The 25456-nt window shown below is 39.7% G+C and overlaps 1 protein-coding gene across 1 annotated transcript in view; it reads right to left on the bottom strand.

The window, feature by feature from the left end:
- NRXN1 (neurexin 1) overlaps positions 1-25456 on the bottom strand; it is a 1230870-nt gene that overhangs the window by 596800 nt on the left and 608614 nt on the right. The window contains exons 13-14 of the mRNA XM_070379598.1: positions 6243-6416; positions 167-286 (exon numbers count right to left, since the gene is read on the bottom strand). Coding sequence (XP_070235699.1) covers positions 167-286; positions 6243-6416 — 294 coding nt within the window. The remainder of the gene's footprint in view (positions 1-166; positions 287-6242; positions 6417-25456) is intronic.

Below are 25456 nucleotides of genomic sequence, written 5' to 3'. Positions count from 1 at the left end.
AATACTTTAGTATTTCAAAACTGTTCTTTCTGTAGGATCAAATGCTTCTCCTGGTTACAACCATTGAACTTATTCATGAATAATATAAAGACTCTTAGCTTTAGACTGGGGTATCAAGTAGTATCTGGAAGCAAAGACAAGCATCAGTACACACGCAGGTACTTACGGTCATTGCAGAGCGGTCCGCTGAAGGAAGTCATGCTACAGTCACAGCTGAAGCCATCCCACTGCTGCAAGCACACACCTTGGTTGGAACACGAGTCCTCCTGGCAGGTTGTGCTAGGCCCTGAAAAACAATCCAAAAGAAACTTGGGTTCTTTAAAAAAGTCAAAAATGTGTTACACATGAGCAAGGTCACACACAGTAGTTGCCAACACCTCAAATTACACGACCAAACTAGTCTGGAAAGTTCTAGTTCACACACCTGAATTAGGAACAGAGAAGCTGTCATATGAAGGTTTTCTGGAATTTCAAATATAGGACAAAATACGTTATAATAGTCAACTAAACCAACAAATAGTAAAAGCAAGCACATAGCTTCCAGTATGATTATGGTAGCAGGTAATCTCATTCCATCTTCAATAACTCTCTCACTGTTTGGATTTTAGAAAAATGCATGGATCTCCTTAACTTCTAACCAATGGGGAGAGACACCATGAGAGATGGAGATTACAACTTTCATGAAACTGAGATAAAGATTGGTAAAAAAAAAAAACTGAAGAGAGTTGTGCAAAAATGTCCTGCAAGTTTCTAGAAGTTTTCCTGCAGAAACTATGAATAAAGTTATGACTGTTGGTGTTTTGGATAGGTATGTTGGCAAGTATCAATTCACATGCTTTAACAATTTCATGCAATCAAACATAAAATTAAAAACTGTATAAATGACATGCCCCCATTTAACATACAAGAAAAAAAATGCTAGTCTATTTCTAAAGAATCATAACTAGAACACTGAAAAACAAAGAACTGAAAAGAATGATCAAAGCATTAAATGTAATCACTCTACAAACATATTCAAGACTGAAAGCCTTTATGCAAACTATGCTACAAAATAAAATTTCTTACACAGCATTCAAGAAGGGAAAAATTAAATCTATACCCAAATAATGGTTACTGCAAAAATATAAGGTATGTTATTTTGAGGTTTCCACTGTGTATTATGGGGTTTCAGTCTTGTTTCATACACACAGGGCTATCTACCTTGCAAGTCAGCTTTCATCAATGCAACTTTGTCAGCAAAAAAAAAAAAAAAAAAGCAAAATATATTAAATGTTAGTAAGCAATACTGAAATGGGCAAACACAGAAGATTCAAAAAAGCATGCTGCTGTAAAGGGGGAGAGAAATGCTATGTAGAGCAAACAAATTAATAATTAACAGCCATAAATCTTAAGAGAAGCCAAAAATGAGAAAGCGATAATTGATTAGAATTTCACTACATATGTATTCATAAAATGGTTAATTGAGCCAATGACATGTAATGAAGGAAAATTAACAGGGCTTTTGCATGTTTTCCTCTCTTGGATAGATATGAATGCATTGCCAGAATGACTGCACTGCTTAGCTGAAGCATGCAGCCCACTTATCATGTGTAGATACAATGTATACGATAGTCATTATCAGACCCTTTCTATTTTTTTCCCCCTCTGGGTCTTTTCTCTTGCTATTGCAGTTAAAGTTTAAAACCAATGACAGCCATTCTCTGCCGACACTTGGACCTTACAGTGAGATCAAACTATCCAAATGTAGACAACATCATTTAGAGTAGATGAAAGAAAAAGTAAAGAAGGGAAGAAGCAAATTGCAATATAATTCCCCATCAAGAAAATTCCTTTACAAGATTGCAAGGTGGAGTATTTATCTTTGCTTTTACCAGACGAGGTATTTATTGCTTACAGGTCTCAGAGTTACATCTATATTTTCCCTATCTTTATAACTGTCTTCAACTCTCACAAACTGCCCTGTGAATATTTAATACAGAAGAACCTCACTAATAAGGGTTATCTTAGAGATGGGTGGAAAGGGAATAACATCTACCTCAATACCTTTAGAGTACAAACTGAAGATATTTTCTAGCAAACATAATTTTAGGTTTTATGAAAACACAAAAATAGATACCAGACTAATTAGATGCTATTAACACTGACAGCCTTTGAGGTAACTGCTCTAGTGAATACATGAGAGCTATCTGTAATTAGATTTTGTACAAACTGATGTTTTAATAAATGCCAATTTTAAACATCCTCCTTACAAATATATTTTTATTAGAAATTCTGAGTCATGGTATTCTTCATAAAATGTATTGAATGTAGCCTAAACTACATGAATATTCACAAATTTAGAAATCATAGTATTGTAACTACTAATTGTATCATCATAATCATAATCAGTATAGTAATAATAATAAAAATAATAGTTGCTTTTAATAATAATAATAGTTAGTTTTTCTCACTTATTATATCAAAGAACCAAGGATCACTAAATTGCTCAGTTTTTGTTGTTTTTTTCCAGTCTGTGAGAGGTAAGATCTTTATTCCATGGTACTAAAGACTGAAAAATAATTAATGGTTGTTAAAAAAAAAAATAAAATCTCAAAGCAGTATTCCGTAGTGCAGTCTTTCCTGAGCACAAGCCCAGCTTAGGTCAGGGGCTGTGTTATCAACAATACTGTTCCCCTGACTTGCTCAGCAGAAGAAAAGAACAGGAACAAGAACTGACGAGGAGCCATGCTTTTGCTTTTATCTTTTTGTTTTTGTAAAAATTATCAGAAATAGAATTGCAAAATAATGCTAAACTCTAAAAATGGTAAAGCTGCAATTTTGAAAAATAACCTGCCTCTCCATATTGTACAGCAGCCACTCAGAGTGTCTGCCAAGTCTTTATGTGAGCATAAAGATATGCTTTATTATTATGTTTTTATTATCACAACAGTTTTTTATATTTTCAGGTGTTACAAGAGAATTCAGGCCTATGCCTGACAAGTCACATTTTTCAAAGAACTCACCTTCTAGAACAATATTTAAACACTGACAGGCATTTGCATGAGACAAAGCCCTGAATTTTTCTTTTTAGTTTTATAATGTTCTTTCTATTTTATCACTGAATAAAACTGGGAGCAAGCCACAAAGACTTTTGTACTAAGTGTTTGAAAATAAGGATATTTTTGAAAAGGAAAGGAAAGTGAAGGTAAACGACAATGTCTGGAAACCAAAGAAACAATAGAAAAAGGTGCTTAGGTGTCTGGGATTTCAAATAAGACAAAGTTGGGCTCAAAGCTTCCATATCCGCTTACTTGCTGTGTGACATTAGGAAGATCACGTTACATATGTAAGGCTCAAATTGTTTTTTAGTTCAGTCACTAAGTCATGTCTGACTCTTTTGCCACTCCATGGACCGTAGCCTGCCAGGCTCCTCTGTCCATGGGTTTTCCCAGGCAAGAATACTGGAGTAGATTGCCATTTTCTTCTCCAGGGGCTCTTCCTGACCCAGGGATGGAACCTGCATCTCCTGTATTGGCAAGCAGATTCTTTACCACTGAGTCTCCAGGAAAGCCTCAAGGCTCAATTTACTCCTTTAAAATAATCCAATAATACCTAGCTGTTAGAGTCTTGAGAATTAAATGAAATTGCATATATGTAAACATTGTTATCAGTGCTTGATCAATGGTAGCTTTAATAATGAAGCATTTCTGGAGCTTATAATGCAGTTCAAGAGTTGAATGTTATGAGTCAATGCACATGTCCAAAAGCTGTTTCACTGACTCCATGTACAGAAGTTATCTTGACTCAGTATTGAGCTTAATTGAGTCTGATTATTGGTGCATTGCCAGTCTCTATGCCTTTCCAGGCAGTAATTTTCAGAGTTTGTTGTAAGGCCAAAAGCATCAGCATAAGTTAGAAACTTGCTAGAAACATAAGTTCTAGGGTCCCATCCTAGATCTACTGAACCAGAAACTTTGAGGGTATTGTCAAGTGACATGGGTTTTAACAATTCTCCAGGTGCTTTTAATACTTGCTCAGGTTGAGAAACATTAATGTAAAGGGAAAAGGACAATGTAAGCTCCATCTGCAAGCTAACACGTGTCGTGTAAATAAAATCAACTACTACTCATTGAAATAAGTTAGAGAGAAAGGCAGCAAGTGATTATTATGAGAAAACCAATGGCTTCTCACATGAAAAAAGCTTAGAAATGTGTTGGTCTTGTTGGGTGGACATGGTGGAAAATCATGGGAAGATATTATTAAGTGATGTCAAATTTATACTATTTCTGTTAATATTAATATGGGGGTTTAGTGATTCTGATGTGATTTGAACTCAAAACCCCTTAAGACAATCATCTTTAGAGAAATAATTCTAGAATATCTAGAAATTGATCATGAAAAACCAATGACAGGCACATCTGAGATTATTCCTAGGGACCACAGAGAACAGAAATACTCATAAATTAAAAACTGTTAATCTTGATGTTGGAGCAAAAAAAATAGGGAAATATTAAGGCAGGAAGGCAGGAACATGTCAACATTTTAAAAATAAAGGAAAAGGGGTTAAGAGAGGGTGAGGGTTATTAAAGCTCAGATATTAAAGCAAACTAGATAAAGTAAGGAAGGAAACAATGATATAATTTACTGAATGATTTCAGATGTTCAAACCATAGTTTACAATTACTCAAGAGGATTCCAATCAATCATATTAACCAATTTGCTCATTAGATTATGATGGAAAATAACACCAAATTTTATTGTAAATACACTTTCTCAATACGTTTCTCATTAGTTTTCCCTCCCACTCACCCACTCAATCATGTGCCAGTGGTGGGAGGTCATGTGTGTGTGTCTGTTTTTCTATCTTTTGAGTGTTTAGCTGTGAATGTGTCTCTGTCTGTCTGCTCCCACCATCTCTTTATAGGTGAGAAGTCATCAAGCAACTTGTAGAAAGGCCTATTTTTGAAAAATATTTTCAGAAGAGTTTGTAGTAACTTAAAAAAATACATATATCTTCAATTATTAGATCACCTCCAAGGATCAAAGTTATGTCTCACATTTCTGTATTCATCCACTAGAGAGAATTTATTCACTTAACAATTTTACTTCCTTTTTTAAATTAATGAAAGAACAAAACACAGTTTCTTTTTGTTTTACAAAAGTGTGTTATTACAAAATATGAAATAAAGAAATATGGCAAAACATTAAAAATTAATTCATCAAAGATTTCAATTAAATAACCTTATTCTCTGGCATGATTAAAACAGTTTGAATTTCACTGGACTTTTCAGGAAAATATATGCTGCAAAGAGGGAAAAAAATGTATTTTCAAATAAAAAATGTATATGTACGTAGGTAGTTACTAAACCTAATAGCATTATTTTGGCTGAGAAGAAATGATTCATAAGCTTCTGGGGGACAGGAATTCACATGTCTTCTTTCATTTCTCCCATGTGAAATTTCATTATGAATCTAAAATTTTCAAAATGGCCCGAACTGTATTCAACATTAAAGGAGAAGCAGCAACACATTCAGAGCTACAAAATTCAGGATAATGTGATTAAATTGCATTTATGGAGGGAGAGATGGCTCAAACAATCTGAGGTGTTGAAGTGAAAATTATCTAAAATGAAAGCAGCAATCAAAAAGTACTCCTACAGATCTTAGTCTGATAGAGAACACAAAAGAACAGAAAGATACTTGAGCACATTTCTGAAATGTGGAATATTAACCTTGGGGAATAGAAGAAACCAATTTTTGCTAAAACAAACAAAATATATGGGAGACACTTGTGCTGTCATGTAGACACAAATCATATAGTGACTTGAGAATGAATGTCTGAATGTTATTTTCTTGTTGGGTCTTACTGAATGTAGATTTCAAAAAAAAAAAAAAAACAGTCTCAAGTTGATTAACATTTGCTGGAATAAATATGTTTTTCTAGTTCAAATGGAGTATCTATTAAATGCTATAAAGCAAGCATTGCAGAGCTGATTATCACGCTAATGAGATGAACTATGGAATGCAAAGTAGAAAAATCAAGATCCATAGATATAGCTCCAATTTTAAATTTATTGAGCATTAGTGTAGGTTTGCAAACTGTCCAGAAAATTTAAGATGTATGGGATGAATAAGGATTTTTTAAGCCTTAAATAGAGATTTGGCCATTTGTCAGAAATGAAAATTTTGCTGGCCGGAGAGATCTGTTCTCATTTATAGGTGGAATTAGAATTATTTTGAGTGTAATAACGAAGATCTAATACCTTCACATCCTCTCTCAATCTGTCCATTGCAGAAAAGAGCATCTGAGATGAGGTCTGGAAGCCGCCCATTTAGATCAACCGATGCCAGGCAGCCTTGAAAGCCCTCCTTGGCATGGACGAGCTTTGGCAATGATTTGTACGTTTCTTTGGCCACTCCTCCTATATACAAGTCACCTGTGGGAAGACAAAAATTTGGGTCACAAAAGTAATTTGTCATTGAGTTTAACCAACAGTAGGACAGGAAAAATAAATAGTAAGGTTTATTTTTCACTAAATTAATTTTCAAAATTAATAAAATTGATAACTATTTTCTTAAAAGTAGAAAACAGTAGAAGTGTTTGACTAATACATCAGCACTAGAAGAAATTTCTAGAAGCTAGTTCCACAGAAAACTAATTAATACAGTGTGGCCAAATGGAATGAACACGGGCCATGAAGAGGCCCCTGAATTAAAATCGAAGTCATTATTTACCAACTCCATGGCTTTGAGCACTTAAAAAAAAAAAAATTCTCTGATAGTTAATAACCTCATTTCTTAAATGGGAACAATAAAGTGTATCCTATAGGACTGTGTGAGGATTAAAAGGTAAAATAATGGAGAGCATCAGAATGAAAACATGTAGTAGATGTTAGAAGGTGCTATTATTATCAAATCTACCTTCTGCTTAGAGAATTCTAGGTTTTTCTGTTAACTAGAAGCTCAACAAATTCTAAATGTCTAATGTCTAAAATTGTCTTTTCTATTATGCTTAAATCTATTATCCTTGCTTGTACCTATCTTATTCACCAACTCAATCCCATAGTAGACTGTATATACCTGAAAATTCCACCCCTTTTCAAGTATTTATTTATTTATTTTTAGGTAAAGGTGCACCACTTTGAATTCATTAAGCTGTTTTGGGATCATTTAACAAAGCATCAATAACTTTTCCCCAATTTTATTACAGTTTCTAGTGGGACATTTTGCTTTGCTTTCTCATCTTCATGTCTCTAGGTTTGAGACTTCCGAATTTAATGAACTACTACTTTAAAAAAAGAGATTGTAATTCAAGTTTGATTCTATTCCTTTCTATCACCCTATCTGGATAGCATTGAGTAGATATAACTAACTGACTCTAGTAGACACTTAATCAGTGCAAAACATAAGGAGGGTCACCACAAATTTCCTTGATATACTACTCATGTTTTTAAGTCCTGGTAACATATTCTATTTAGCTAATTAGTTCTTTGAGTTTGCATTGTCATTTGAATTTTCTGTCTCACCTTAACCATTTTATTTAACTCTCATGACACCTGATACCGTCTCCCACTGTAACACAGAACTCCTACATTCTTAATGTTTTCCAGGCCCCTTTGTATTGTTTTCATAAGACCTGGGAGTGAGGAGAACTACTCGCTGATGCTCACTCTGGTTGCTGAGTCATGAGTAATAAAAGCCTTGGTGTCTGACCCAGAAACTGTGTCTCCTGTCACCATCCACAGAACAGTAATAAGCTATCTTGGTAAGTAGGGTAAAAAGCAACACATAGAATATTCCTGGGTTGTATTGATGAGTAAATTGAGCTTGTTTAAAGTCATTGAGCCATAAAAACTGAGAACTTAGGTCCCTGACCCACTAACTAAAGCTCAAAGTACTAAATAGGATGCCATAGATCCTCCATGATTTGTACTGACGGTACTGGGTGTGTTTACTTTTGCTACTTCCTAAATAGAAGAAAACACCTATTAATTATTAACCAAGATTCCTAATATTAAAGGATACCATGCTTTTGGTCTAAAACAGGATACTACCTTTGAAATACATGATTTTTTCTTCCATGTTTCCTTTCTCTTAGTCTTTTCTCCCACATTTCAAGTGATTGTGTTTTACTTACTTCAAAGAAGGGATATGGATCAGAAACCAAAGACATAAAGAAGTTGTGCTTATGTATTTGATCCTTAAAATTCAAGGCTTTTAAAGGATTGAAATAGAATATAATGGCAATTACATGAGATGAGTAAAGCTTTCCTGTCCCTCATGTGGGCAAGCAGGAGAGAAAGTTGGAGAAGAAGTGTGAACATAGTCATTCCCAAAAAGAGGACATAGTATTCTGATGTGGAGAAGGCAATGGCACCCCACTCCAGTACTCTTGCCAGGAAAATCCCATGGACGGAGGAGCCTCGTAGGCTGCAGTCCATGGGGTCGCTGAGAGTTGGACACGACTGAGCAACTTCACTTTCCCTTTTCACCTTCATGCATTGGAGAAGGAAATGGCAACCCACTCCAGTGTTCTTGCCTGGAGAATCCCAGGGACAGCGGAGCCTGGTGGGCCGCCGTCTATGGGTCGCACAGAGTCGGACACGACTGAAGTGACTTAGCAGCAGCAGGAGCAGTGTTCTGATGTGAGGTCTGGTGGGTGTCAAAACCTCAAGTAGGCTGAGGAAAGTAATAATGATCAGTGGCATTTCCTCAAGAGAACCCAGAAGCAGCAGTGTAATCTTCAAGAAGAAAAAGCTGCAGGGTAGATTTAGACATGCTGAGAGCTTAGGTAACCTCACAGAGCTTTCTATATCCCACATGGTATGGAAGCAACAGAACAATTCCCAGAGTAGCATAGGGAAGAGCAGAAAAGGGCTGGTCTGGGTGGTGCAGACAGTAAAGAATCCTCTTGCAATGCAGGAGACCCAGGTTTGATCCCTGGGTCCGGAAGATGCCTGGAGGAAGGCATGGCAAGTCACTCCAGTATTCTTACCTGGAGAATTCCATGGACAGAGGAACCTGGCAGGGTACAGTCCTTAGAGGTCACAAAGAGTCAGACTCGACTAAGAGACTAACACTGAGGAGGTTATGCACACAAAGAATACAGATGGTGAGTAGCAAGTCAGTCAGCACCTATGCTGTGAGTATAGATTATTTGAGACTAGCTCTTGTGCAATCTCTCTCTATTCCCAGAATATTGGAACAGTGGAAGTCTTCTACCTCCAAATAATCGAGAAATAATCCCAGGGAAATGAAAGAATGAAAAGTTCCTGAGGTTAGATATTCACTAATTCAAAGAATCAGAGCTCCAAACAGAAACCAAGGTGCATTCTAGAAAAACAGAGACAAGTGCCCTTTGTTGCTCATCTGAGATAGTGGGCTGATTTATACTGTTAGATGTCAAATGCAAGGGCCTACTTCCTACATTCATGTATCGAAATAAATTTGTTAGGAAATTTCAGTTTTCCTCTAGGCCTACTGAATGTGGTATTGGAGAACAGTGGTAGCTGAATGAAGAATTCTTGGCACTGCTTCAGGGCTGTAGAACTTAGCACTGAAAGTTATGTATGGGGAATGGCATTGAAATACGTATAATATCATATATGGAATGAGTCGCCAGTCCAGGTTCGATGCACGATACTGGATGCTTGGGGCTGGTGCACTGGGACGACCCAGAGGGATGGTATGGGGAGGGAGGAGGGAGGAGGGTTCAGGATGGGGAACACATGTATACCTGTGGCGGATTCATTTCGATATTTGGCAAAACCAAGACAATATTGTAAAGTTTAAAAATAAAATTTAAAAAAAGAGACATTGATATTAAAAAAAAACTTTATTACACACACACACACAAAGAAAGTTATATATGGGATGCTATATATATGATAATCAATTTTCCTCTTTCTTTTCAATTTCTTTATTTTATTTTTTGACTGTACCACATGGCATGTGGGATCTTGGTTCCTCAGCCAGGGGTCAAACCCACGTCCCCTATATTGGAAGCTTGGAGTCTTAACCACGGGACTGCCAGGGAAGTCCTTCCTCTTTCTGACTATAACCTCCTCGAGGATAGAGACAGTGTCTTTGTTTTCAATTCTCCCTTGGTGCCTAGTACTGGGCTACAAGCACAGTGAGCACTAAATACTGTCAGTCAGCTGATGGATTGAAGTCACGTAGAAAAGAATAGAAAAGAAAGAATGGCAAGGCAACACAAGGGGAGCGAGCTAATTCTAAAATGCACTTACTTCCATTTCCCACTTCCTACTATGTCCTACTTTTTTCCTATTAGGACACTTTCCCAAATAACTTTTTAAAGCTTATTGAAGAGAACTAGTAATCTTTCTCTTGTGCTGTTAAAGAGCAGAAAATATTGATTCAAGCCATGCAGGATACAAGCCTCGGACAAAGCAAGGTGGATGAGTTTGGCTTTATAAGCAGGGGATTCATTCTCATTTTCATTACTGAAGCTGCACTTAGCACTGCCACTTAATACAGTCTTTATAAACTCTTCATATAGCAGACGGTGGTCTCAAGTCCCCCGGTGGGTTTCCATAGGAAGAGAACAAAGGAAACCTTTAAGTGGCTTGAGCCCTGTGTAGCATTAGAGTTCATCAAAGATGCAGCTTCTCCATTTGATCCTTAAGGTGATGGAAGGAAAATGACCCATTAGCGCTAATGGGATCTTGAGGGCAAAATCCTGTGCATGGAAAGGAAGCTGAGTGTTTTTAAAGATTCAGCGTGTGAATGATACCCAGGATGGACATCTAGTAAGAGTAAGTTTCCTATGGACTTCAAGCTATGCTTTTACTCTTTCTTCAATCTATGAGTGACTGGTTGATTTTCATTAGTAATCTTTAAGTAGGCCATATATAGAACTGACAAGGAAATGATGGAGCTGGGGCAAAAGAAGATACAAAGAACATGTACAAAGCCAGATATATATCAAGAAACCCTGATCTGTGGCACTAGTGTGGAATTCATGTGTAGGGGGTGTGTGTAACAGTCCCCTCTCGAGAATATTATCTCTGGAATGACCTGAAATGATACCACAAGTATCTGTTTCCCAGTAGCTGGGCGGTAATGAGCAGGAAATAGTGCACAAGCTTTTTAGTTATATCTGGCTACAGACCCTGGTTCTGCCATTTACTGATTGCCTCGGTGTAGGTACATTAAGTTATACAACTTTTTCAAGAGTCAAAAATTTTCATCTGTGAAATGGGTTAATAATGCCCACCCTGTAAGGCTGTGAGAATCACTGAGAATGCATGCAAGCATTGGGTACAGACTGTACTCAGCACACGACTGCTATGGTATGGCAGGGTTGGTATGTGTGGTAAGAATTATCCATCGACAGTGTACCTCACTCTATGCTGACCTGCGCTGCGAAATACAGAATAAGAGGTCTAAGTTCTCCCCTTGTTTCCAGTATAATTAGAGTGGTAAGATATCAACACACAAGTCTTATTTTCCTTGACTTGGTTTAGAGGCATTTGTGTACTTGAAGTGTGCCTTGCACTATCTAAGAAGCAGCTTGAGAAGATTATTTGATATACTCCATTTGAATCCCAGCAGCATTAAATCTGGTAACATAAACAGGACACTTGTTTAACGCATACCTTTTAATTTGACGTAAATAGACTGAGACAGAAGAATTATGTGAATACCCAGGGCCAGGTTGTAAGGTTCAGGCTAAATGTGCCTGATAAAATCAGAGAAATAGAAGGATTTTATGGCCACTGATTGTAAGCTGGAATATTATGAAAGAGTTTAGATCAAAAGAAAATATAGGATGCATTACTTTGGGATGATATAAATGCACACACCAAACATGGGGGACAGCACAAATATACCAGGAAGACAAAATTAAAACAGCATTCAAGAAAGAACACAAAAGGCCAGAATAGACTAGAAAAGAAGAATTTTCAAAAGGACCATGGTAAATAATGTTGGATGAGAAAAGTCAAAGGAGAGCCTTGAGCAACATGATAGAATTTGTGACTATTTTTTTTCCCAAAGGCAATGAGAAGTCCAAAAATATAAGACATGCAGGCTAGGAGATGAGAGAATGTGAAATAGCAATAATCTGGAGAGAAGAGAAGAAATTGTATTTAACATTCAACATGTGTAATTTGAGTAGGAGTGTCCTTTAGGAATCAGATGATATGAACTGGGGACTCAGGAATGCTAGGCCTGGAAGACCTGGCTTGGGAGCCATCAACCAGAAGCAGATAAATGAAGTGGTGTAAGTTTTCTTTTTTCTTAAAACAGGGAGCATAAGGCAGTTAGAGCAAGGACTTGGAGTGCGTCTTCCAAAAGCAGAATGTAAGCATCAAGGTATAATTAGTTCTTTGACTCAGCTTTCCTGTTTATTCATATGCATTTTTTAGTGCCTCAAACATCTCAGTTTCATTTTAATTAAAAAGAGCATACATAAAAAGGACAACTGCTTTATGGATTTGAATAGCTAAAACTCTAGGGAAACTTAAGGAGGCTCCTGCAATCTCTTGTAAGTGGCATATGGGGGGAAAAAAGGTGAAACAATACACATTGTCTTACTTTCCAACTGGCCAGACTGGAGAAGTTTCTAGAGGCTTTGCTGAGAGGATTTGACCTTGTTTAGCAAAGATGGAGACTGCTAACTTTCCTCTCAATTCTTGCTCTGATTGGCTAATAGAAAAAGTACAAGTAGGCTGGGCTAGTTTCTTAGAGTTATTCTGTAGGAAAGATGTCCTTCCTTATCTTTGGGAACAATCAAACTCCACCTTCTTCCACCCCCCACCTCCCCTGATTTGTATCTTTCTCTTCAATTTTCATCTTTTGTTGCATATCCACAAGTGAACATCTGCAGGTTATATCTAGACCATGTAAGTTAACATAGGCTTTCTTGAGAAGAAAAAATAAACACAAAACTATTTTTATAACCAGTGTACCCTGTTAGATAGAAGAAAAAAATCGTCTCTAGTCTCTGAAGAACAAACACTCATTTCATGCTTTTTCTGGGGAGAAAGCCGATGTTACTATTTCCTGTGATCGTTTAAATAAATGATGTTAAATTACAGAAAGCAAAAGCATGGGAAGTTGTTAATATTTCTCTAACACATTTGAGCTTAAGAGGAGACAAATGGAAGCTTTAATAACAAAGCACACACTGGATTGAACAATAAACACTATTCAAAATCACATCTGAGTTGAGGGCACAACAAATTATCATTATTGAAGTCAAAACTGATAATCTAAGTGGGTTTTTTGCTCTGAGACACTAGATCTGTGTCTTTTATACATCTCTATGGGAAATTAGGTTACTTTTAGAAATTCCTTGTTGAAGAGGTGCTCAGTGGTCACCAGTTTGCCTTCTTAGTTACCCTTTAACATTTATACACCTTAGCCTTACTTGTTGCATAAAAGGTTTAATCCTAGAATAACCTGTTTTTACTTCTGTAGGAAATAGCTGTAAATCCTAATCTTTAGGCTCATCCTGGCTTTCTAAGTTCAGCCTAAAAATAAACCATCAAATTTCCTATCTACCCCTACTGGGAAATTACTTCTAGACTACCATGTTTTATAGCAGTCACATTTCTAGTCTCCCACTCCGGAAGGAAATCAACCCTGAATATTCATTGGAAGGACTGATGCTGAAATTGAAGCTACAATACTTTGGTATCTGATGGGAAGAGCCATTTCATTGGAAAAGACCTTGACACCAGGAAAGATTGAACACAAAAGAAGGGGGCAGCAGAGGATAAGATGGTTAGATAGCATCACCCAATCAACAAACATGAATCTGAGGAAACTCCAGGAGACAGTGAAGGACAGGGAAGACTAGTGTGCTGCAACCCATGGAATGGCAAAGTCAGACACGACTGAACAACTGTAATCTTAATCACAGTTTTGAAAATTATTTTCAAAACCATTTCAATTCCATTCTGTTTCTCACACCTTCCGTTCAAATGACTGCCAGGCACTCTGGTGTTGATGACTTGACTTTGCCAATACGTCTGATGTCTGTGCCTCCATTTTCCTTTCCTTTTCCAATTCTAATCTCCCTTTCACCATGCAATAGCCCATCATCTGGTGTCCTGCCTCCACCCATCCTGCTCATTAGTACCATATCTGCCGTCTCCACACTGTGGTCTGATTCCTTTTATACCTCCTGCTATCTTTTACATAAAGCATGAGGCTCAGCAGTGGTCATGATTCTGAGTTTTCCTCCCTCAGAAACTTTTTCTAAACTTTCAACAATCTCTCCCCAACAATGTTGGCCAGGTAGAGAATTAAACTAACATCAATCCTCTACCTATTTACTAATCTTTAGTCAAACTGTATTTTTCTCCATCTCTGGAATACCACACGTTCATGCTATTGCATCATTCTTTGCAACACATGGCTTCTATATCATGAGTCTTTTCCCTTCCAATATTCCATTTCAAAACCTTACCCACTTTCTGGGTCTTAACTCAAATTTCACCTCGTTTATGTGTTTTCTCAGTCATAGGCAAGTATAATCTATGAATCTCCCTAACATTTAAAATCTCTTTTCTGACAATTACCATTTCATTCCCCATTCTTTATGTAGATATATCATCTTCCCATTATTTTATAAATTCCTTGAAGAACCATCATAAGCAAAGCACCTTTTTTCGTCTTATTTTCACTTAGCATTCACTAGCTATTTGTTGACTCACTGAATGAATGGATGAATTTGCAGTTTCCATTCAATAAATAATCATTTAAACATAAAGCAGAATGAAGGTTTTATGAACACAGCATTCATATTTGTCCCTAGTTCCCTCCACTTGAGAAGTAACAAGTAAAGTTAATTGTGGGGAATTTTATCTTCTACTGACCCCTTCCTTGAAGACATCTAGCTCATTAAGAGGGTTCAATGCAGTGATTTTTTTCTATTCTGATAGTGTGATTCAGGAACAATTTTAACTGACATGTTGAATTTGTTTTTCTTTTTTTTTCTTTTTGTAGAGAGAGGCAAAGATAGGTACAGAACTAGTTTAGGATATCATTGTGGTAGTGAGAACCTATCAACGAGTCTCTTCTGCAGTTAAAGTAAGTGTCAAAATCTTTGTGGGAAATTAAATTTCGGTCTATCCTGGCCTTCTGCCTCATTCTAGCTTCGTCCAGTCTATCATTCTCTCTGTGGCCCCACATACAAGTATGTCTTAACTCATGCAGCCTCCATAGGCACTCTCCACACTATGGACACTTTATACTATTTTTCCAGATGCTTCTACTCTATTACACTGTTATCATTACAGAAAGGCATGCATGTACTGTCTGTGGCCATAGAAGAGGGCCAGGCTAACTGTGTAGATCCCTGATGCCTTGCCCGAGGACGTCTGTTACTCCCTATGTGCACTTCCTGTGGGTTTGCAGATGTCGCTCTCCATCCAGCCTGTGGACCACTACTCCAGGACTCAGATTAGAGTCCTTCTGGTCTCCTGTTACTAATTCAAAGGCCACTGCCAGCCAACAGGTATTCCGTATTTCATAGTGGGCTCCCACATCTAACAATTCATATGTTGTTTTCACTACAGAGACACTGAATTTCACAAAAAAATCATTGAGACAACTGAATTTAAATGTACAGAGCCCTGACCAAATGGGAGAGAACCTCCTCACTGCTTTGAGTCCTTTGTGATCAGTGCAAGCTTTGCTATGGCCAAAACCAGAAAAGATAGCTCTGACTTAATAACTGACATTGGTGCAGCACCCTAAACTTTACCAAATACTTGCACATAGATTGTGTCATTTAGTTTTCACCTGATGAGCTACAGAAGAAATAAAGGTTATCATGGACACATGTCACAGACACAGACACTATGGTTCAGGGGTTCACAGCCAGAAAAAATGGCAGGTCTGATTCCAAGCCCGATGTCCTAAATCTATGATAATTTTCATTTAATCTGCACTGGTTTACACAGTGTACATGCCGGGTGTCGAGTGGCCAGTTTGTACAGTTCCACTGGCACAAAATACAGGAGTGTTTTGGGGTAACTTGACTAGTGGAGAAAAGTAATGGTAATAAATGTTTGCAGAGTCCAAATTAAATAACACATATTTCCAGGATGAAGCAGAACCCACCTGCATGCTCATTGACTGATCTCACAAACACAAAGTCAATTTGCTTCTATAATCATAAATGTTAAGTATCTAAATTTCAACAAGTGGATAGAATTCTTATGACTTCCAAATTTGACTTTTAGATATGACAGCTACTTTTCACTTGCCTCTCACAAAGAGATAAGTAGAACGCCTGCATTCATCTATGACCCAGTGTAAGACTTGGGTATGAATAGGTGAGGGGGCTCCAAGAAAATTGGAGTTCAGACCTTAGCGTTCCCCTGTAGTAAGGCTTTAAGACATTGACATTATAGTTACGGACAAGACAGACAATGCTTTCGACACTCTGAAATTTCTGTTTCTAGCTGGTATCTTTGATACAAAATTGCCCCCAAAGAGAAAGTTTTTGAAAAGTATGATTGTAAAACTTAATTTCTTTGTGTGTTTGGCCAACAGACTCTAAGGCAAAGCCAGTGGGCACGTTAAACGGGAAATAATAAAGTGAATTGCTATGGATGGGTGTGCAGTAATCCATTTGTAAATCACACTATGTCAGTGGCAATGTGGCAGACGGGGTGCGAGTTCAGGCGTATCAGCTCTTGTCAAGCTAACTTTGTCTCGTGCTCAGTAAATTTACCTTTTGGTTAAAAACAGGGTTCAGGTACTTCCACTGTTTTTACATTTTCCCGTCCAAGTGACAGCCAATTTAGAAACTGTAGCTATCCTTTAGCAGCAAACAATCCTGTCACTGCTGCATGTTTCGTTTTCCACTCCCTGGGTGCTGCTCTTTGGGACTGCCGACTGCCTTGCAGAAATTCCTCGTCTCACACGTACGGTCACACCCGACACGTGCACAGACCTCCGTGTGATCAGTGCTTTGCCATCTCTTGTTTCATTTGATTCCAAATCTTCACAATAAGCAGGAAGGGGTTACTGTCCTCACCAAACAACCCTTCTGAAAAGGTAATTTTCAGAAAAATACCTCCCCAAGGCAATTCAACCACTCCTGGGACAGTAACACTGGCACCCCAGCCTCTAAGTCCCGGGTGACCTCTCTTCCCACTGCAACACGCTGCCTCCTCGTTTTACTAAAACCCTTCTCGGTGACAGGAGAATGGGTAGAAGAGGAGTTTAGAAATCACTGAACTAGAGACTGAGAGACTTATAACTAGGGGACCCGTGAGAGGACCTGCCCAAATGTGTTATCTTTCCTGAGATTGTGAGGCACTCTGGATAACAACTTGAGCTTTCTTTCTTTTTCAAAATAACTTTCATTATTTCAAAGAAATTTTCTTTTCCTATTTAAAAATGAGTGCACACTTTTTTGGGTGGAGGGGGAAGATCTAGCAAGGTACAGAGCAAGTATAAAATGAAGGTTCTTCCCTATCATAACGGCCTGTTTAATGCAGGTCAAAAATGGAACCTGCTCTCAACTTAGATATACGGGGAAGTCACCAGGGTTTTCTGGAGAGCTTGAAAGGACAAAGTGATACAAAACACACAAAAAAGGTTTACAGACATTGTCAAAAAGCTTCCAAAATATTATGAGCTTCAGGGTCAAATAAAACTCTTATTTTTTACTTAGGTACCTGAGCTTTTCTGTATTTTTTTTTTTCAAAGAATGAATTGCTTCTGTGCTTAAAGGATGGAATATTCTCAATCAGGTCATCAAATCCCACTGGACCAGTATAAAATTCCTTAGGGCAGGTCCCCAAACACTTTGTTCTTCCAATATTTAAATTACCCTTAAGGAGAAATGCAGATAGTTAACAGCAATGATCAAAAGTGGGGCTAGACGTGCAGGGAAATTTCCCTTAAAGCTAGGAGAATGGAGGGCTTTAGCAGTTGAATGGACTAGCCAACAGCCTGCTGGAACAGCTGATGATGGAAGAACAGGCTAATCTCCAATTATCCAATCAAATTCTATATTTGCCTGGGCCTGCTTTAGGCATCTATAAATGCAAATGTTCTATGGAATGCATATTAAGGACACAGAGCAATTAAAATTGTTGGCTGTCATATTTGAGGAAGACTTCAGGGGCTAAGGAAACAGACCCAATATATAGGTTCTATACAAGGCATAGAGATGGGAAGAGCACATGGAAAGTGAAAGGGAAAATATCCAGTTATTTTGCAATTACCAGAAGTGACATTTTCAGTGCTATAGCACTACACAGGTATTATAGCAACGTCAAATGTTCCGAAGAACTACATTTTACACAAGGGAAGAAATATTTTATTACATGACATTTTTCTCTAAGATTTTTCCATGAACCAGAGCAGAAGGATGGTTTTGGGATGATTCAAGTGCAGTATATTTATTGTGCACTTTATTTCCATTTTTGTTACACTGTGATATAAATAAAATAGTTATACAACTCAAACCATAATGAAGAATCAGATCATCAGGCATTACTCTAGATTCTCATCAGGGTACGCAACCTAGACCTCTCGCATGCGCAGTTCACAGTAGAGTTTGTGCTCCTAGGAGAATCTAACGATGCCGCTGATGTGACAGGAGGCACAGGCAGGAATGCGAGTGATGGCAAGTGGCTGTAAAAACAGTTGAAACTTCATTCTGCTCACCTGCCATGCACCTCCTGTTGTGCGGCCCGGTTCCTAACAGGCCAAGAACTGGTACCAGTACATGGCCCCAGGGATTGGGGACCCTTGTCGTAGATAACTTGTTTTGTGTTTCCTGCAGTTGAGGAATACAGAATTGCTGTGTTATAGATACAGTACATTGGTACAGGACTTTAAAGAGCTTGAAGAAGTCTTTATACAGTCTCTGATCTCCACAGAGAAACCAGTGCTGGAATCTAAACAGTGAGTATGTGGAAGGGGAAGGTGGGGTTCAGACAGAACCGAGCACAGCCTGGCTGGGAATGCTAATACCCAGCCTCTAAGAAACCTGGGAATTGGGCTGTCCTGCACCAGGGCAGTTATGAGAAAGTAGCCTATGAGAATGTTGCCAATGCCTGTCATATCCAGGGCCTTACAAACCCCTTGCCTTATAAACATCTGGGCTTTAAAAAACACACTGGCTGAGCTTCTGCATGGTTGTGAGAATTAAATGAGATCTTGTGAGTAAAATACGAGTTCATGGGATATGATCAGCTCTCAGAAAAAGCTAAAATAATTATTACTGTTATTTGATTTTACTATTACTAATGTTTAGGTGAGATGTTTAACTTTCCTAAACCTCAGTTTCATCATCTACAACGTGGATAAGTACAGCAGCACCAATTAGCCACACACACACACACACACAAAAATAAGGGAATAATATATGTAAATCTTGGAGCTAGTGCTTAGTGAAAAGCAGATGATGATGACGATGGTATGGGGGACCTTACCTAAGGATACACAGAAATAAATAGTAGAGATTCTATTTCACCAAGTCTGTCTGACCCCATGCCTGAACCTTAATTACAAAGCTTTATTGCTTCTTGCATTACCCTTAAGAAAAACCACAATAATTAATTGCAAAGGCCAAGTAAGGGCCCCTTCTAAGAGTGGACACAGAAAACCATATTAATGTGGCATTAACAGGAAAGCCTGACTGACCTAATTCAGTTCTGAAGTAGCACTGGAGGTCCCCTCCATTTTATGAACATGATGGGCCAGCAGCAGCACAGTGGCATTAACAATGTGCTTTCCTAGTGAGTAAAGACAGCAGAACCAGCTTTGCAGCATCTCTACAGTAGTAGGGGTGACTTTGTACTATGCCCACCCAATTTTTCAATCTATTCCAATTTTGACCTATGGCTCTGGACAAACTGTCCAGGGTCAAGGGTAGAAGCTAGTTGTCCTGTGAGTCACAGCAAAAGAAGACTGGATAGGCATTATCAAGAAACCCTAACTCAATGGAACAACTGGCTGAAAATTATAGTAGTATTTACTTCTGAGATGTATAACGAGCAATTGAAACATTACCCAGATGCCAGCAATTGAAACATTACAGTTCTAGAGGAGCCTTGTTTGAATCTTTCCAATCCACAGAGGATGAGAATCTAGCTTCCTTCCTCCTGTGTTCCTGTGAATTCCAGGGAGACTATGACTTCTGCTTTGGCTTCTGTATCCCCTGCGCTGCCTCACTCCCAATGAACAGTCTCTGTCTCCACCACAAAGTACTTTTGTGCAGCCCAAGCATCTATGATCTTAGTCATCTGAACAAGCTGGTACCATACAATGCCTGATTTCCCACCATCTAGATGACTGTAGCCTCAATCCCCAGTCCCTGCTCCATAGCAAGGCAACCCCATCCCCTCGATTTTTGCACAGCAGCTTCAAGGTCACCTTGTGGAGCCCTTGATGGCTCTGCTTACACCCCAAGTAGACTGTCCAAATGTTTCTTCAAACAAATCCAGAGTGCCATATTTCTACAGTGTGACCCTGCCTCCTAATCACAGACAGGACGTGAGTTCCAATCAAATTTACTCCCCCAAGAATGTGGCACTGGGACTCCCAAACTCAAGTGAGTTGCTCTTGGGTATTTGAGTTGGTCAGGGGTGGAAGGCCAGGTCTGGGGACGCCAAAATTTTGCTAATGCTGGTGAAAGCAGAGCAAACCAGTGTGCAGAGAAGGAGAGCATGTGGCCTCCCTGTGAAGCCGGGAGAAGGCAGCTCCCAGCCCTGGTGGAGACCGGGAGAGCAAGAGAGGCTGGCTGGTTGCTGACGGCTTTCCTGATATGTTCTCAAGAGCTCCAGCTGTAAACTTTCTCTTTCTTGCCCTTGGGCTCCTGGAATGCTACACTCTGCCCCATTCCCTCCTTTAAGTTCATCTGAATGGGTTTATGCTTCTTGTACCCCCCCAAAATCTTTGTCTTTCTCTCCCCTCAGGAAAAAAATGAAGAGGGAGGTCTGAGAGCAATGAAAGCTAAGACTTAAGTCCTTCTTCAGTGAGAGAGATGACATCAAGCTTACCTTCCCAGATGGTCCTAATGCCGGGAGCTTTATGCTGAGAAGCTCAGCCTCTAAGAAGACAGCTCAGCCACACTCCTGACGCTCCCTGAAGAGGGACACACACGGAGACCTAGCTGTGATGAGGCTGAGGCCCTGTGAGCAGTCACCTGGCCCTTAAGGACTCAGCTCTGAGCACATGCAGACATTTTGTTCTTCACAGCATCCACGGCACCAGCTTTAAGAGCTCATCCTTTGTCGTCCCCTTCTCCTGCCTTCAATCCTTCCCAGCATCAGGGTCTTTTCCAATAAGTTCAGGGGAAGGACAGAGGTCCTTAAAGTTGCACAAGAAAAAAACGCTAATGGGTGGCCCACATGCTACCAGGCTTCATCTTGAGCCTGTGGCCAACCATATGAATTGGTTTCTCTGGTGAGTCCACAGAAGGCCTCACCTTTATTTTCCACACGTGCTCCTGGTGGTCAACAGCAGTCAACTGAGGTGAATCCAAGAAACATTAATACAATTTGTTTTCCCTGGTCTACTGTGAAAAGTGTTAAACTGGGGATTTGAAGATCAGGCAGATCTAGAACACTAACTGACTGGTTGTGCACAGTCTTTCCTGAGCATGTCTCTCTCATCTGTAAAAGGAAAGGCTCAGATCAAAGTGCCTCCTAGATGCCTTCAAATAAAAAGTTCCCAGGATGCTAACAGTGGGAAAACAAATTGTAGATAATAGAATTGATGGGAGTTGGAAAAAAAAAAACTAAGCATAGTAAAACAATGCCCAAAGTAGAAGAGATTCCAAAACAAGTATCAATACATGAGTGAAAGAATTGAAAAAAAAAAAAAAAAAAAAAAACCTGGGGGGGGGATGGGGTGGGATGTGGGAGGGAGGTTTAAGAGGTAGGGAACATATGTATACTTATGGCTGATTCATGTTGATGTATGGCAGAAACCAACACAACATTGTAAAGCAATTATCCTCCAATTAAAAACAATAAATTAAAAAAGAAAACAGAGTCAGAGTTGCTGGTAGGGAATAAAGAACTTAAACTCTGTGGCAGTCATGGAAGCTGCTCCAAGGGTTTTAAGGCAGCAGAAGGAAGAGCTTCCAAGCAACACGTTAGACAGCAGGTCCGAGGCAACTGGGCAAGAGGAGGAAAGGGTGTCTTGGGGGGGCTGGGTGTCGGTGGGGAGGGAGAGTGGGATTAAAACAAATTGACAAACACATTATAGTACAAAGAAGAGAATGAGACTGATTTCTGCAAAGCCTGAGATTTCAATGGAGAAGTCAGGAGAGAAACAATAGTTTCATTTCTCCAATTGTCTTTCAGTTCTTATATGGGAAACGGCTTAACAAAAATGTCAAGTCTCACTTTTATGTACTCAGAGCCCAATTGTCTCTGTTCTGCACTGTGACAACTGCCTCCAGAGTGGCCTCTCTCCTTAGCCCATCCTCTGTACCAAAGTCAAAGGAATGATTCTTAAGCATACCATAATACTCCACTCTCCCACCTAAAACCCCTTCATTCCCTCCTCTTCACCTTCTGCCGTGATGCTTAGCACCTTCTGAATAAGCAAATCACCCTGCTCTCTTCTGAGAAGCTATGAGAGCCTTCCAACACACAGCCTCCTCTCCAGGGACCATCTTTTAAGCTTCAATTTAATCTCATGCAAATCTACCTGTGTGTTCATAGCTACTCGGTCTGAGAAAGTAAGCCTGACCACAAGCACCAGGGCAAATGCCCATGAAGCTGTGTTCTAGAGAGGTCCACTCACCATATTAGAGCACGTCTTTGGGGAAATCTGAAAGTGAGAAGAAGAGAAGAGTAGACAGAAGTGGAAATACATACAGGAGACAAAGTAACAGGTAGAAGCCATGAAGCAGAAGGATCTAACTGGGAGCAGACACAGCAGAGAGAGGGTTGGAGGTGTAGGCCTGGATTAGGGAGCAGTGGGTACTCCCGATGGCTCAGCGATAAAGAATCCACCTGCAATGCAGTAGCCTCAGGAGATGCAGGTTCAGTCCATGGGTTGGGAAGATGCAGAAGAGCCTGGAGGGCTACAGTCCAAAGGGTCGCAAAGAGTCAGACACGACTGAAGCAACTCATCATGCATGCACACACAGGCACTCGTATCCAAGGAAACACTTATGAGGGTTGCTCTTGAGACCCCAGTATGACAGTCAGAACAAAGTTCTTATTCTCTGGGTGGCTGCACTGTTCAGTAGCTGAAAGGATGTCTTGTCTCTCTTACTTCCTAATGGGTCCTTAAAATAATCTCCCATTAGCTAAAGTAATGTGAGTAAATCTCTTTCCCTTACAAACTGAAAAAAAAAGAAAAAGAAATGCAATAAAGACAGCCTAACCAACAGGACAGACAACATGCTTAATGCCATCTCTTGCTTTAAGGCTAAGCTCAAAGTCAGACTCTGAAAGTTTTGTATTTGTGTAAATTATCTGGGCAAGGCAAGCAGGCTATCAGATGTCACTTGGCTGAGTACACAAAGCCAGAGTGTATTTAAACATGATCAGAGCTTTGGAATAGAATCTGGATCACTGATGTCGTACTGTAATGATCTGTCAAAAACACAGAAGAAAGAAAGAGGGGGCCTATGTGGTCTATGCGGGTAGGTAGCTGAGTAATAGAGACTGATATGAGATCAAGATGGAAAGAGCAAGAATGCTATTCATCAAATTTCTGCTTAGAGATTGAACCTATTTGTAAGGAAAGCCCTGGTCGGGTTGTCTCTGTCTAGGGGAGCTCTTAGTGGCTTAGAAGCTGGATAAACAATAGCAGGTGTTTGCTTTTCAAGGCAGGTGTAAGGAGGGCTACAAGGGACATTAACAAGCAGACACTGCTCATGGTGGTGACAAGGGAAGAGACAAGATGGGAGGAAGAGGGAATGCTCGCTCAGGGCCCATGGGGGCAAGGAACGTGGGGTATGAGAGAGAGAAAGGGCCAAGCTCTGTCTGAGCTGCTGCTGCTAAGTCACTTCAGTCGTGTCCGACTCTGTGCAACCCCATAGACGGCAGCCCACCAGGCTCCCCCGTCCCTGGGATTCTCCAGGCAAGAACACTGGAGTGGGTTGCCATTTCCTTCTCCAATGCATCAAAGTGAAAAGTGAAAGTGAAGTCGCTCAGTCGTGTCCGACCCTCAGCGACCCCATGGACTGCAGCCTTCCAGGCTCCTCCACCCATGGGATTTTCCTGGCAGGAGTACTGGAGTGGGGTGCCATTGCCTTCTCCGAAGCTCTGTCTGAGCTGACCTACAATTGCCCTGTAAGTGAATTATTCCCTTTTAAGTAATTTTGCTAAGTGGCCACCTGAGGGCACTGTATCCTCTGCACCCAGGAATCATTTATTTTCTCCTTATGAAGGAAATTTCCTCAATTTGCTGAAGGATAAACTTAAGTAATGCCTCAAGAAAGGGGGCCCATGGACCCAAGGAACATTGGGACTTGGGGAGGAGGCAAAGATGACCCTTCTCTCCATCTTTGTTCTTGAACTAGATTAACGAATGAGCAAGACTGACCTCAATTCAAATCCCTGGGTAATCAATTGCAAGGAGTAAGTAAAATAACCTCATTTAAATCTATTTTTTTTTAATGTAAAAATTACCTTTGAATAATAAGTAGTTCCCTAAACAGTATTTTATAGTGTCAGAGACTGTGTAAAATAGAAAAAAAAACATAAATAATAAAAAAATCCATTTAGTGTTTAGTAGGGACTTAGCAGCAGCAGCAGCAGGGAGTCAATATATAGGAGCTCCTTCCCATGTACATACAGATGCAAGCAAACAGATGTGTCAAATTCAGGAACAAGGGAAGGGACAGCAGGAGGAGTTAAGCCAACCCTTTCTCTTTCTAAAGCGGGCAGGACCCAGAAGTTCCACAATACAAGTAGGTACAGCTGTGTTAGGCAATCACTGTGTAGAGCGAGTTTCTGCTGCTCTTTCCATAGCAAGAGCTTGTACATAAAAGCCAGAGAGAATGGGACACAAACAGCTGGGAAATAAAGATGAAAGCAAAACTGTGTCAGCGGGGAGAGACATGCAACCCCCTGAGAACGTGGCAGCGTCATGAAAGACAATTTAAACAAGGTCACAGGCGGGAATTCTTCTCAGAGATCATTAGACTCTCGCCCATCTCTGACCACCTTCTTCCCAGTCAACCTTGGGAACGGGATAATCAGCACCTAGCTTGCACATTTCCACACAAACCACTGTCTATATAATGAAACACGGCCACAAACAAAAGCATGTGTTATTCTGAAGACTAACGGCGGAATTCTGGTTGGGCAAAAAAAACAAAGTTGGCTTCCCAGCGCCAGCGGAGACTAGGGAGACGCGTCCCCCGCCCCACCAGCCTCCCAGATGGCAGGTTTTGCAGCCTTATGCTGCCCTCTAGTGTCTTTTTCTGATATGGTTCTATAAGAAAGAAAAATATTTCCAAGGCTCCTGAAGCAACCAAAGATCACTTTGGCTGAGAACTAGGAAAACA

This window comes from Bos mutus, chromosome 11 (genome assembly GCF_027580195.1).
Source record: "Bos mutus isolate GX-2022 chromosome 11, NWIPB_WYAK_1.1, whole genome shotgun sequence".
In the NCBI taxonomy this organism is placed as follows: Eukaryota; Metazoa; Chordata; class Mammalia; order Artiodactyla; family Bovidae; genus Bos; species Bos mutus.
The sequence above is the reverse complement of the archived record's forward strand: the minus strand, read 5'-3'. Positions and strand labels throughout refer to the sequence as shown.